The sequence below is a fragment of the Pristiophorus japonicus genome, chromosome 20 (genome assembly GCF_044704955.1).
Source record: "Pristiophorus japonicus isolate sPriJap1 chromosome 20, sPriJap1.hap1, whole genome shotgun sequence".
Classification (NCBI taxonomy): Eukaryota; Metazoa; Chordata; class Chondrichthyes; family Pristiophoridae; genus Pristiophorus; species Pristiophorus japonicus.
In genome coordinates this window covers 87857262-87871560 of record NC_091996.1, presented here as the reverse complement: position 1 = coordinate 87871560, position 14299 = coordinate 87857262, and the positions used below count along the sequence as shown (strand labels likewise).

The 14299-nt window shown below is 51.5% G+C and overlaps 1 protein-coding gene across 1 annotated transcript in view; it reads right to left on the bottom strand.

Moving 5' to 3' along the window:
* Positions 1-14299, bottom strand: part of zanl (zonadhesin, like) — a 197699-nt gene that overhangs the window by 13091 nt on the left and 170309 nt on the right. The window contains exons 73-77 of the mRNA XM_070863313.1: positions 12180-12369; positions 9150-9308; positions 7492-7622; positions 4336-4535; positions 2646-2784 (exon numbers count right to left, since the gene is read on the bottom strand). Of these exons, the coding sequence (XP_070719414.1) occupies positions 2646-2784; positions 4336-4535; positions 7492-7622; positions 9150-9308; positions 12180-12369 (819 nt within the window). The remainder of the gene's footprint in view (positions 1-2645; positions 2785-4335; positions 4536-7491; positions 7623-9149; positions 9309-12179; positions 12370-14299) is intronic.

The window sequence follows — 14299 nt, the reverse complement described above, 5'->3', positions numbered from 1 at the left end:
TGCGGACTTGCTCATGGTCATGGAGGTTTTTGAGAACGAGAAGTCCCCCATTACGGCCCGCCAGATCAGGACCTGCACCAGCCAGCATCCTTTACTGTCCCTGGTAAAAAACCGTGTCCTCCATGGGATCTGGTCCAGTGTCCCAGTGGAGATGCAGGAAGCGATTAAGCCATTCCACAAGCTAGACGCAAAGATGAGCTGTCCCTGCAGGCGTACTGTCTCTTGTGGGGCAATCGCGTAGTCTTGCCCAAGAAAGGCAGAGAGACATTCATTTGCAAACTGCACAGTACCCACTCAGGCACCGTGATGATGAAAGCCATAGTCAGATCCCACTTGTAGTGGCCGGGCATTGACTCAGATTTAGAATGCAACACTTGCTCTCAGTTGAGCAATGCACCCAGAGAGGCATGTGGTCCTGGCCATCCAAACAGTGGTCGAGGATCCATGTAGACTATGCGGGCCCATTCCTAGGAAAAATGTTTTTGGTTGTCATGGACGCTTACTCAAAGTGGATTGAATGTGCAATAATGTCTGTAAGCACGTCCACGGCCACCATTGAAAGTCTACGAGCCATGTTTGCCACGCACGGCCTGCCTGATGTCCTAGTCAGCGACAATGGGTCGTGCTTCACTAGTGCTGAATTCAAAGAATTCATGACCCGCAACGGGATCAAACATGTCACATCTGCGCCGTTCAAGCCCGCATCCAATGGCCAGGCAGAACGGGCAGTTCAGACCATCAATCAAAGCTTGAAACGCGAGTCGGAAGGCTCCCTGCAGACCCGGTTGTCCAGAGTACTGCTCAGCTACCGCACCAGACCCCACTCACTCACCGGGATTCCCCCAGCCGAGCTGTTCATGAAAAGGGCGCTTAAAACAAGGCTCTCTCTGGTCCACCCTGATCTCCATGATCACATGGAGGACAAACGGCATCAACAAAGTGTGTACCATGACCGTGCAAACTTGTCACGCGATATTGAGATCAATGATCCTGCGTTTGTGCTCAATTATGGACATGGTCCTAAATGGCTCGCTGGCACGGTCACAGCCAAAGAGGGGAGTAGGGTGTTTCAGGTCAAACTGACCAATGGACAAATGCACAGAAAACACTTGGACCAAATTAAACTGCGGTTCACCAACAGCTACGTACAACCCGAAGAGGACACCACCAACTTTGACCCTCCAACACACACACAAGTGGCAACTGACATCACGGTTGACCACGAAACAGAACTCATCATACCCAGCAGCCTGGCAAGGCCGGCTGCCCAACAGCCCAGTGAAGAACTGACCAACCCACCCACACCAGCATTTGTACCGAGACGATCGACAAGGGAGCGCAAAGCCCCAGATCATCTCACCTTGTAAATAAGTGTATTGTTGACTTCACGGGGGAGTGATGTTATGTATTTAACCCCTTGTAGCCTGCATGACACCTGACCACCAGAGGGCCTACCTGTTGGAGTCCCAAGGGATCCCAGCATCCCTTGGGAGCATAGTATATAAGCAGGCCACCCACGAGGTACCTGCACTCTGGAACTACAATAAAAGGAGCTAAGGTCACACTTGCTCGTTACACACAATACTTGGTCTGACCATTTATTATGAACATATCAAATTCCATCTGATTGCACTCGCTCGGCCTGACTGTAGCTCTGGTTTCACGGAATTCACACACCGGATAAATGTATCTTGTAGCGTCTGGCGACCCGAGGTCCAATTCAGGCTCATCTGATGTTAAAACTGCAGTCCTCAGCTTCCTCTACACTGAGAGACAGAGGGTCCCACCCTCCCCACTGTACGGAGCCTCGGGTGGCTGTGGATCCAAATCTAGCACTCCCCGATCAGGGTTAGATACAGAGTAAAGCTCCCTCTACACTGTCCCATCAAACACTCCCAGGGCAGGTACAGCACGGGGTTAGATACAGAGTAAAGCTCCCTCTACACTGTTCCATCAAACACTCCCAGGGCAGGTACAGCACGGGGTTAGATACAGAGTAAAGCTCCCTCTACACTGTCCCATCAAACACTCCCAGGGCAGGTACAGCATGGGGTTAGATACAGAGTAAAGCTCCCTCTACACTGTCCCATCAAACACTCATAGGGCAGATACAGCACGGGGTTAGATACAGAGTAAAGCTCCCTCTACACTGTCCCATCAAACACTCATAGGGCAGATACAGCACGGGGTTAGATACAGAGTAAAGCTCCCTCTACACTGTATTAAGCCTAAACTCAGGAGATCACCCCCTACTTCCTCCGCCCCCCCACCCCCTACAGTGGGAAGTGGGTTAAACCTGCACCGTCTGTTGATTAATGAGATGAGATTTCCTCCTGTAATATAGACTCCACCTAGTGGACTACTGCTCCACCTAGTGGACTGCTGTGGTAATGCAACCGCTGATGTATATAATAAAAGCATCATGTGACAAGGTCACAGGACCAGTTCCTGATTGGAGCCATGTTGTAGTCTGTGTGTTTGTGATGCTGTAAGGAATGTATCACACCTCCAGGTCCATTTCCATTACTCCCCCTCTCATCGTTATGTCTTTCTGCGAGTTCCCGGTTTCCCTGCCATCGGGCTTTGGCTAGCAATGAATGCGTTGTCTCCCCGCCCCACCATTGCCCCGTCCCATTCCCTCGTACCTTTGAAGCAGCCGAGGGTGAAGTTGTAGATGGCGCAGACCTGGCCCGCTTGGCACTGGTTGGGTTCGCACTGCACACTCTGGGTGTTGCTGCACTCACAGCCCTGCTGACAGTCGCCCAGGATAAAGCGTTCGTGTACCTGCGTGAGACGGGAAAGGGGACAGCGGTTAACGGCACACAGCAACAGGTGGTCTTAGCTGCAGTAAACCGGGGAGTGGGGGGGTAGCGGGGGGGAAACCTTGAAACCAGCACTGGGGGGGGAGGAGGGGGGTGGGGGGGGAGAATCTTTGAAACAAACACTGGGGGTGGCCTGGAAACTAACACAGGGGGCCTTGAAACCAATACTGGGGGGTCCTTGAAACCAACACCAGGGGATCCTTGAAACCATCACAGGGGGTAAGGGGTCCTTGAAACCAACACTGGGGGAGGCCTGGAAACCACAGGGGGGGCTTGAAACCGACACTGCGGAGGGAGGGGGTAATCCTTGAAACCAACACGGCCCAGAAATCAACACGGTGGGGTCCTTGAAACTAACACTTGGGGGGGGGGGGGGTAGGTCCTTGAAGCCAACACCGGGGGGTCCCATGAAACCAACACCGGGGGCGTCCCTTGAAACCAACACCGGGACAGGGGGAGGTCCTTGAAACCAACACTGGGGGAGGTGGTGGGGGGGCCGGGGTGAAGATCTTGAAAAAGACGGAAGACCTCGAAACCAACACTGAGGGGATCTTGAAACTGCCACAAAGATCTTGAAACCACCAACTTGGGGGCGGGGGGGTTGGCTTGAAACTGCCACTTCAGGTGGGGATGGGGGTGCCTTGAAACAAACACTGGGGGATCTTTAAACTGCCATGGGGGTCTCGAAACCACCAGTGGGGAGGGGGGAGTGGGGGCTTGAAACCGCCACGGGGGGGACCTTGAAACCATTAGGGGAGGGGTCTAATGAGCCAGGGCTCCTGACCCTGACCACTCACTGTGTACTGGAAAGTGCACAGTCAAATAGGCTACCGGAATTCACTGGCTAGTTTGGCTCAGTTAAAGCCTTGCCCCCAGCGAGTGTTGGTGCCTTCAGGAGAGATGGGACAAGGGCTGATGTGCGGAGCACCATGGATGGAGTGCCTTGCTGGGCCATCTCCGAGGGCAATGGGAGTCCACCACAGTAAGCGGGGCTGGAGTCACTGAAGGAGGTGAGTGAGTCCGGTTGTTATCATGGTCATGTGTCAGAATCACATATTGGGTCCACCGTGCCTCTCCTGTGCCGGCTCTGAGAGCGAGCGATCCAATCAGTCCCACTACCCACCCCGCTCTTTCCCCACAGCCCGGCAAACGTTTCCCCTCCAAGTATTTATCCAATTCCTTGTTTGAAAGTCACTATTGAATCTGCTCCCACCGCCCTTTCAGGCAGCGCGTTCCCGATCACAACAACTCGCAGCGTAAAATAATTCTCCTCGTCTCCCCCTCTGGTTCCTTTGCCGATTATCTTCAACCTGTGTCCCTCTGGTTACCGACCCGCCTGCCAGCGGAAACAGTGTCTCCTTATTTACTCGCTCAAAACCCTTCATGGTTTCCCCTTAAAATCTCCCCTTAACCTTCCCCTGCTCTGGCCAGACCGGAATCGAACTCACGACCACTAAAACGTGTTGCCACAGATTGCCGGTGCGGCGAGCACCATAGCGGACGGGACACCGACCTGGTAATACTTGTTTTGGAAGGTGCAGCCGCACTGGTTGAACGGCACACACTCGGATCCGCTCAGCACGAAGCCCCGAGCACACTCGCATCCTTCCAGGCAGGGCGAGGCGCACTCCAAGGGGGCGGACAGGTCAGCGCAGGTGGGCGGGCAGGCCGACATGCAGGGCTTGTACGCACTGTTGGCAGGGCACTTCATACCTGAGAGAGAGAGAGAGGGAGAGAGAGTCAAAGACCAGCTCCGATCTCTCAATAATCAGTGGGACAAAAATTGCGGTCTCGCTGGGCTGGGTCCATACGATGTGCGCACGCACCCGGCGAGGCCTCGCAAAAGCCGGTTCTGGCCACGCGATGCGCCGAAAACCGGCTTTTCCGATCTGTCAAAATAGCTTCTGGCAGATCGCACGCATCCCCGGGAGAAGGACATCCACGCGACAGAGATTTAGGCCATTTACCCAGCGAATGTCCTTCAAACTCTTAGTCTTGGCGTACTTTTACTAGCTTTAAAACGTAGAAAAATTACATTTAATCATTCATTTATATATTAAAAACACTGTCCATTAAGTTAAGTTCATTTTTATAATATATATATATAAGAACATAAGAATTAGGAACAGGAGTAGGCCATCTAGCCCCTCGAGCCTGCTCCGCCATTCAATAAGATCACGGCTGATCTGGCCGTGGACTCAGCTCCACTTCCCCACCCGCTCCCCGTAACCCTTAAAAATCTATCTAAAAATTCAGCTTTTATCAAGATTTGAACGCAGATCGCTGGATTCAAAGTCCAGAGTGCTCACCATTACACCATTTAACCAACAGTTATCCCTATTAATCGAAATTGAATGTAATTAAAAGTTTTAGAAAAAACATTATTATAAAAGACTTTTAATTGCATTCAATTTGAATTAATTTTAAATATGTGAGGAGATTTAAAATTTTTTTTAAATTGTGTTGTGTTTCTTATTTTAGGGGGTTTTCTCATTGATAGTAATGGGAACTCGTGCAAAACGGAGCTCCCATTATTATCAATGAGAATACTGCACAGTGATTGGTGGTCCTGGTCCACGTGATCCCAGCTTGACGTACGTCGCTGAAAGGCATCTCCCTGATGCGCTGCGCAGCGAATCTCGGCCTCCGACCGGGATCCTACGTTTCTCCGGGACCACCAGGTATTTTCGTAGATTTTTTGGGGAGGAGTGGGAGGTGTTCGTCCAACGGAAGCTTCCTACTGCAATTCCACCCCAGCACCCCCCCATTATTATCTTCACTCTCATTACTAAGCCCCGATTTTAACTCAACTCTCACCCAGCAGGGAGGGGGAGGAATTTGTGTCGGACATTTTATCACCCAGTCACGCCCAACCCAAACCCGTCCTCTTTGCCGTCGGGCAAATTAGATTAAAATCCAAGGGCTTTAACAAAGCAAGAAAAGACTTGCATTTATATAGCGCCTTTCACAGCCTCAGAACGTCTCAAAAACACTTTACAGCCAATGAAGTACTTTTTTTTTTTGGAGTGTAGTCGGGAAAAAGGCCGACACTCCCAGTTCCCGTACTGAGGGAGCGCTGCACTGTCGGAGGTGCCGTCTTTCAGATAAACCGAGGCCCCGTCTGCCCTCTTGGTTGGTCGTAGAGGGTCACATGTCACTCTTTGAAGAAGAGCAGGGGAGTTCTCCCCGGTGTCCTGGGGCCAATATTTATCCCTCAACCAACATCGTTAAAACAGATTATCTGGGTCATTATCACATCGCTGTTTGTGGGAGCTTGCTGTGCGCAAATTACTTGCCGTGTTTCCTACATTACAACAGTGACTACACTCCGAAAGTACTTCATTGGCTGTAAAGCGCTTTGGGACGTCCCACAGAAAGTTGTTGAGGCCAATTCACTAAATATATTCAGAAAGGAGTGAGATGTAGTCCTTACTACTAGGGGGATCAAGGGGTATGGAGAGAAATCAGGAATGGGGTACTGAAGTTGCATGTTCAGCCATGAACTCATTGAATGGCCTACTCCTGCACCTATTTTCTATGTTTCTTTGTTTCTATTAATCCAATTGACATAGGTTCAGACGCCATAGATAAATGAACTTGTTGATTTGATTAACATTGACAGAAAATGGAGGCACCTTATACATCTATATACTTACCAGTAGGATAACCATCGGAGGGGGTTTGTAAACTACTCACCAATCCAGGCGAGGTCCCGGCACGGAATACTAGAGAATTACTGAAATCGAGCCTATTTATTAAACTAGGTGGACAATGTCAGGTGACTTGCTCTCAACCTATCAATTCTGAGATTGTTATCATGTGATCTCTGTGTCATGTGCTATGACACCAGTAAAGGTGATGGGCGCCACATTCTCACAGTGTTTGTGCAGAAGGTAAGGCATGGTTATAAACAACACACCGTAACAGAATGATAACAGCTGGACATTAGACCTGTTGGCTCCAAACTAGCATCACCGAGGTGCAGCTTGACCACTGTGGGTGGGCCGGTTGTCATGGGAACAGGCTGGATCACGATCGGAGGGACATTAGCTTAGAATTAGAGCCAGGCCGTTCATTGGTGATGTCAGGAAGCACTTCCGCACACAAAGGGCGGTGGAAATCTAGAACTTTCTCCCCCGAAAAGTTGTGCTGCAGGGGGGGAGTCAATAGAAAATTTCAAGACTGGGATCGATAGATTTTTTGTTGGGTAAGGCTATCAAGGGTTACGGAGTAAATGCAGGTAGGTGGAGTTGAGGTACAGATCAGCCACGATCTCATTGAATGGTGGAGCAGGCTCAAGGGGCTGAGAGATGAGAGGTCACTGAGGTGAAAGGTTACTGAGGTGAGAGGTCATTGAGGTGAAAGGTCACTGAGGTGAAAGTTCACTGATGTGAAAGCTCACTGATGAGAGAGGTCACTGATGTGAAAGGTCACTGATGTGAGAGGTCACTGAGGTGAGAGTTCACTGATGTGAAAGGTCACTATGTGAGAGGTCACTGATGTGAGAGCTCACTGAGGCGAAAGTTCACTGAGGTGAAAGTTCACTGATGTGAAAGGTCACTGATGTGCGAGCTCACTGAGGTGAAAGGTCACTGATCTGAAAGGTCACTGATCTGAAAGGTCACTGATGTGACAGACCACCGAGGTGAGAGGTCAGGGCTTTACTCACCGCACCCAGTGCGCTGTCTCCAGTTGTCCAGCTGCACGCCCTGCTCCTGGCAGCTCACAGAGTAGGCCTCGAAGCTGGCGCAGAGCAGCTGTGTGTCGTTGTAGATGGCGCACAGGTCGAACACGCAGTTCCTGCAGGGGCGACAAAACAAACCGCGCACAGTCAGGCCTCCCCTCGGCTTCTCGCACACAACGTCCGGGCCTTGTACCAAGAGCCCTGCCACCGACTCAGGGCCTGTTCCAGCTCAGGAACGGTCTCCACTCCCTGACCACACTCCCCGAGGCTCGGGGCCGGGAGCGGGGATCTCCACGGTGACCCCTCGACGTAGGTCGGATTTAAACGGAGCCATGCTCCTGCAAATCCCTCTCCCCCGAAAACCTCACTGTGCCTCACGTAAGGTAGAATGTGGGAGGCCGGCCAGGAGTGCATTGGAATAGCCCTTCCTCTCCCCAACCCCCGCCTCCAATATATTTTTGTAACTATTAAACAAAAGCGTTGAAAGAAAATTAAAATAAAAGACACCTCGTAGTTTTTTGGCCCTTATGATTTTTCTCCCGGGTGTTGCGCTGGAGATTAAGCTTTCATTCCTGGAGACCCCAGGCCGTTCCTGGAGGGTTGGCATGGCAACTCTAGGCATCGGGCCTACTATGTTCAGGGTCGGAGTCGCTCCTGGTGAAAAGGGACTAAGCAGAGCGGGCGGGGTTGAAGCAGGTCCCGCTCACCCATCACCCACTGTGCTCACTGCCCTGTGTCCTAACTCACACCGAGTCCCGCTCACCCATCACCCACTGTGCTCACTGCCCTGTGTCCTAACTCACACCGAGTCCCGCTCACCCATCACCCCCTGTGCTCGCTGCCCCGTGTCCTAACTCGCACCGAGTCCCGCTCACCCATCACCCCCTGTACTCGCTGCCCCGTGTCCTAACTCGCACCGAGTCCCGCTCACCCATCACCCCCTGTGCTCGCTGCCCCGTGTCTTAACTCGCACCGAGTCCTGCTCACCCATCACCCCCTGTGCTCGCTGCCCCGTGTCTTAACTCGCACCGAGTCCTGCTCACCCATCACCCCCTGTGCTCGCTGCCCTGTGTCCTAACTCGCACTGAGTCCCGCTCACCCATCACCCCCTGTGCTCGCTGCCCCGTGTCCTAACTCGCACCGCGTCCCGCTCACCCATCACCCCCTGTGCTCGCCGACCTACATTGGCTTCCGGTTAAGCAACGCCTCGATTTCAAAATTCTCATCTTTGTTTTCAAATCCCTCCATGGCCCTCGCCCCCTCCCTATCTCTGTAATCTCCTCCAGCCCCACAACCCCCGAGATGTCTGCGCTCCTCTAATTCTGTCCTCCTGAGCATCCCTAATTATAATCACCCAACCATCGGTGGCCGTGCCTTCTGTTGCCTGGGCCCCAAGCTCTGGAACTCCCTCCCTAAACCTCTCCGCCTCTCTTTCCTCCTTCAAGACGCTCCTTAAAACTGACCTCTTTGAGCAAGCTTTTGGTCACCTGCCCCTAACATCACCTTATGGGGCTCGGTATCAAATACCTGGAGTGCTCCTGTGAAGCGCCTTGGGAGGTGGAAAGGCGCTATATAAATGTAAGTGGTTGTTGCTGCTGTGCGCTAATTGATTGCCGTGTTTACGACCCGAAGGCAGCACTTACTCCTGGACGCTGGTGGGATCCAGGGTGGAGTGGCAGTCTCTGAAAGGCCCCGCTGGGCTGGATAGCGCTCCACAGTAGTCGGTGCTGTTCATTGTGGCGAATTGTTGGGCGTTGCAGTCCTCTGTGCTGAACCCTGAGTCCAAGTCGGCCAAATCACGCCTGATAGGAAAGGGGGAAGAGGTTAGGTCAAGAGGTCAATGACGCTTCCCCCTCCCCTCCCCCCCCACTGACGCCATACCGGACTTCCTTCCACCCAACCCCCCCCCCACCCAACCCCAGGCAACAACCGGCCACTCTACACAAGTGAGCCTCGGCGGGCTATTCGCCTGTGGGGGCATCGGGGCCAGAATGCCGCCCCCATCATCCGTAAGCCAGCGTCCGCTTTCAAACAGGGGTCACCGGGTCGTGGTCCGGAGAAGGAGCTCTGGCCTGGGTTGCTCCCCTTTACTACCCCTTCCCTCCGCCCCAACCTGCTCAGTCCAAGGATACTCGAGGCTAAATGTAACGGGGCAACGCGCTCTTCGGCCGAGATCAGCCGACTCAGCGCGAACTGAGCGTCGCTGGCAAGGCCGGCATTTATTGCCCGTCCCTAATCGCCCCTTGAGAAGGTGGTGGTGAGCCGCCTTCTTGAACCGCTGCAGTCCGTGTGGTGAAGGTGCTCCCACAGTGCTGTTAGGGAGGGAGTTCCAGGATTGTGACCCAGCGACGATGAAGGAACGGCCGATATATTTCCCAGTCGGGACGGTGTGTGACTGGGAGGGGAACGTGGAGGTGGTGGTGTTCCCATGCCCCTGCTGCCCTTGTCCTTCTAGGGGGAAGAGGTCGCGGGTTTGGGAGGTGCTGCCGAAGAAGCCTTGGCGAGTTGCTGCAGTGCATCTTGTAGACGGTGCACACTGCAGCCAGGGGGCGCCGGTGGTGGAGGGAGTGAATGTTGAAGGTGGTGGGCAGCGTGCCCATCAAGCGGGCTGCTTGGTCCTGGATGGTGTCGAGCTTCTCGAGTGTTGTTGGAGCTGCACTCATCCAGGCAAGACTGGTGCCTTGCAGATGGTGGAAAGGGAGTCAGGAGTGTGATGGATGAGTGCAGCTCCAACAGCACTCGAGAAGCTCGACACCATCCAGGACCAAGCAGCCCGCTTGATCGGTACGCTACCCACCACCTTCAACATTCACTCCCTCCACCACCGGCGCCCCCTGGCTGCAGTGTGTACCGTCTACAAGTACAGTTTTAAGTAGGGTTTAAGTAGGGTTTAAGTAGGGTTTAAGTAGGGTTTAAGTAGGGTTTAAGTAGGGTTTAAGTCGGGTTTAAGTAGGGTTTAAGTAGGGTTTAAGTCGGGTTTTAAGTAGGGTTTAAGTAGGGTTTAAGTCGAGTTTAAGTAGGGTTTTAAGTAGGGTTTTAAGTAGGGTTTAAGTAGGGTTTTAAGTAGAGTTTAAGTAGGGTTTTAAGTAGGGTTTAAGTCGGGTTTTAAGTAGGGTTTAAGTAGGGTTTTAAGTAGGGTTTAAGTCGAGTTTAAGTCGGGTTTTAAGTAGGGTTTTAAGTAGGGTTTAAGTAGGGTTTTAAGTAGAGTTTAAGTAGGGTTTTAAGTAGGGTTTTAAGTAGGGTTTTAAGTAGGGTTTAAGTAGGGTTTTAAGTAGGGTTTAAGTAGGGTTTAAGTAGGGTTTTAAGTAGGGTTTAAGTAGGGTTTATGTTAGGGTTTTAACTAGGGTTTAAGTAGAGGTTTAAGTGGCGTTTAAGTAGGGTTTAAGGTAGGGTTTTAAGAAGGGTTTAAGTCGGGTTTTAAGTAGGGTTTTAAGTAGGGTTTAAGGTAGGGTTTAAGTAGGGTTTATGTTAGGGTTTTAAGTTGGGTTTAAGTAGAGGTTTAAGTAGAGGTTTAAGGTAGGGTTTAAGTAGGGTTAAAGGTAGGGTTTTAAGTAGGGTTAAAGGTAGGGTTTTAAGTAGGGTTTAAGGTAGGGTTTTAAGTAGGGTTTAAGTCGAGTTTAAGTAGGGTTTTAAGTAGGGTTTAAGTAGGGGTTTAAGTAGGGTTTATGTTCGGGTTTTAAGTAGGGTTTAAGTAGGGTTTAAGTAGAGGTTTAAGTGGCGTTTAAGTAGGGTTTTAAGTAGGGTTTTAAGTAGGGTTTTAAGTGGGGTTTAAGGTAGGGTTTATGTTAGGGTTTTAAGTTGGGTTTAAGTAGAGGTTTAAGTAGAGGTTTAAGGTAGGGTTTAAGTAGGGTTAAAGGTAGGGTTTTAAGTAGGGTTAAAGGTAGGGTTTTAAGTAGGGTTTAAGGTAGGGTTTTAAGTAGGGTTTAAGTCGAGTTTAAGTAGGGTTTTAAGTAGGGTTTAAGTAGGGTTTTAAGTAGGGTTTTAAGTAGGGTTTTAAGTAGGGTTTAAGTAGGGTTTAAGTAGGGTTTATGTTAGGGTTTTAAGTAGGGTTTAAGTAGGGTTTAAGTAGAGGTTTAAGTGGCATTTAAGTAGGGTTTAAGGTAGGGTTTTAAGAAGGATTTAAGGTCGGGTTTTAAGTAGGGTTTAAGGTAGGGTTTAAGTAGGGTTTTAAGTAGGGTTTTAAGTAGGGTTTTAAGTAGGGTTTAAGGTAGGGTTTAAGGTAGGGTTTATGTTAGGGTTTTAAGTTGGGTTTAAGTAGAGGTTTAAGTAGAGGTTTAAGGTGGGTTTTAAGTAGGGCTAAAGGTAGGGTTTTAAGTAGGGTTTAAGGTAGGGTTTTAAGTAGGGTTTAAGACAGGGTTTAAGTAGAATTTTAAGTAGGGTTTTAAGTAGGGTTTAAGTAGGGTTTAAGTAGGGTTTTAAGTAGGGTTTTAAGTAGAGTTTTAGATAGGGTTTAGGTAGGTGCAGAATACCCAGCCTCTGACCCGCCAAGTGGCTGGTCCAGTTAAGTTTTTGATGATGGGGGACTGGGCGATGGTAATGTCAAGGTGCGGTGGTTGGGCCCTATCTCTGTCTCTCCCCCTTTGTTGGTTATGGTCCATTGCGTGGCGCGGGCCCTCGCCCCTCCCCCCCCCCCCCCCGTTACCCAGCAGGCCCCGGGCCACCGCCTGACTCACTTGAGCCGTCTCGCTGTCTCCGCCCCCACGAGGCGCCGGTTTGAGGGTTTCACCCGCCAACTGTTCCCGAAGACAATGACACTCCGCACCAGCGAGCCGTCAGGGGTCATGAACTCGTTGTTCCTGCGGCCGTCGTAGTTCCCGCAGAGACCTCGCACGTGGCTCTGGTACGTGCTCGGGAGGGTGATCACTGCAAGGGAAACAATAACTGTTGTAATCCCCGTCCGTGCCTCTGTTATCTTCAGACCCCACTATTCCAACGCACTTAACAACATTCGGAGCAGGAGTCGGCCATTCGGCCCCTCGAGCCTGCTCCGCCATTCAATAAGATCATGGGAGGACAGACGCACCAACGTTAGCGTCCTCGACCAGGCCAACATCCCCAGCATCGAAGCACTGACCACACTCGACCAGCTCCGCTATGCGGGCCACATTGTCCGCATGCCCGACACGAGACTCCCAAAGCAAGCGCTCTACTCGGAACTCCTACACGGCAGGCGAGCCCCAGGTGGGCAGAGGAAACATTACAGGGACCACCCTCAAAGCCTCCCTGATAAAGTGCAACATCCCCACCGACACCTGGGAGTCCCTGGCCCAAAGACCAGTCTGCCCTAAGTGGAGGAAGTGCATCCGGGAGGGCGCTGAGCACCTCGAGTCTCGTCGCCGAGAGCGTGGCAGAAAGCAAGCGCAGGCAGCGGAAGGAGCGTGCGGCAAACCAGTCCCACCCTCCCTTTCCCTCAACCACTGTCTGTCCCACCTGTGACAGGGACTGTAATTCCTGTATTGGACTGTTCAGTCACCTGAGAACTCACTTTTAGAGTGGAAGCAAGTCTTCCTCGATCCCGAGGGACTGCCTATGATGATGATGATGGCTGATCTGATCATGGACTCAGCTCCACTTCCCCGCCCACTCCCCATAACCCTTGAGTCCCTTAACGCTCAAAAACCTCTATCTCCACCTTAAATATATTCAATGACCCAGCCTCCACAGCTCTCTTGGGCAGAGAATTCCACAGATTTACAACCCTCTGAGAGAAGAAATTCCTCTTCCGGCCAGCCTCCCACATTCCATCCTCAGTAAACTTCGGCTTATCCAAAACTCGGCTGTCCTGTGTCCCAACTCGCGCCAAGTCATGTTCACCCATCGCCCCCTCTGATCACTCCATTGCATCCCGTCCGGCAACACCTCGCGTTTAAAATTGCTCCATGGCCTCACCCCTCCCTAACCTCTTCTAGCCCCACAACCCCCCGAGATATCTGCACTCGTCTACATTACCCTGACAGTACAGAGCTCCCTCTACATTACCCTGACAGTACGGAGCTCCCTCTACATTACCCTGACAGTACGGAGCTCCCTCTACATTACCCTGACAGTACAGAGCTCTCTCTACATTACCCTGACAGTACGGAGCTCCCTCTACATTACCCTGACAGTACGGAGCTCCCTCTACATTACCCTGACAGTACGGAGCTCCCTTTACATTACCCTGACAGTACGGAGCTCCTTCTACATTACCCTGACAGTACAGAGCTCCCTCTACATTACCCTGACAGTACGGAGCTCCCTCTACATTACCCTGACAGTACAGGGCTCCCTCTACATTACCCTGACAGTACAGGGCTCCCTCTACATTACCCTGACAGTACGGAGCTCCCTTTACATTACCCTGACAGTACGGAGCTCCCTCTACATTACCCTGACAGTACAGAGCTCTCTCTACATTACCCTGACAGTATAGGGCTCCCTCTACATTACCCTGACAGTACGGAGCTCCCTCTACATTACCCTGACAGTACAGAGCTCCCTCTACATTACCCTGACAGTACAGAGCTCCCTCTACATTACCCTGACAGTACAGAGCTCCCTCTACATTACCCTGACAGTACAGAGCTCCCTCTACGTTACCCTGACAGTACAGGGCTCCCTCTACATTACCCTGACAGTACAGAGCTCCCTCTACATTACCCTGACAGTACAGAGCTCCCTCTACATTACCCTGACAGTACAGAGCTCCCTCTACATTACCCTGACAGTACAGGGCTCCCTCTACATTACTCTGACAGTACAGAGCTCCCTCTACATTACCCTGACAGTACAGAGCTCCCTCTACATTACCCTG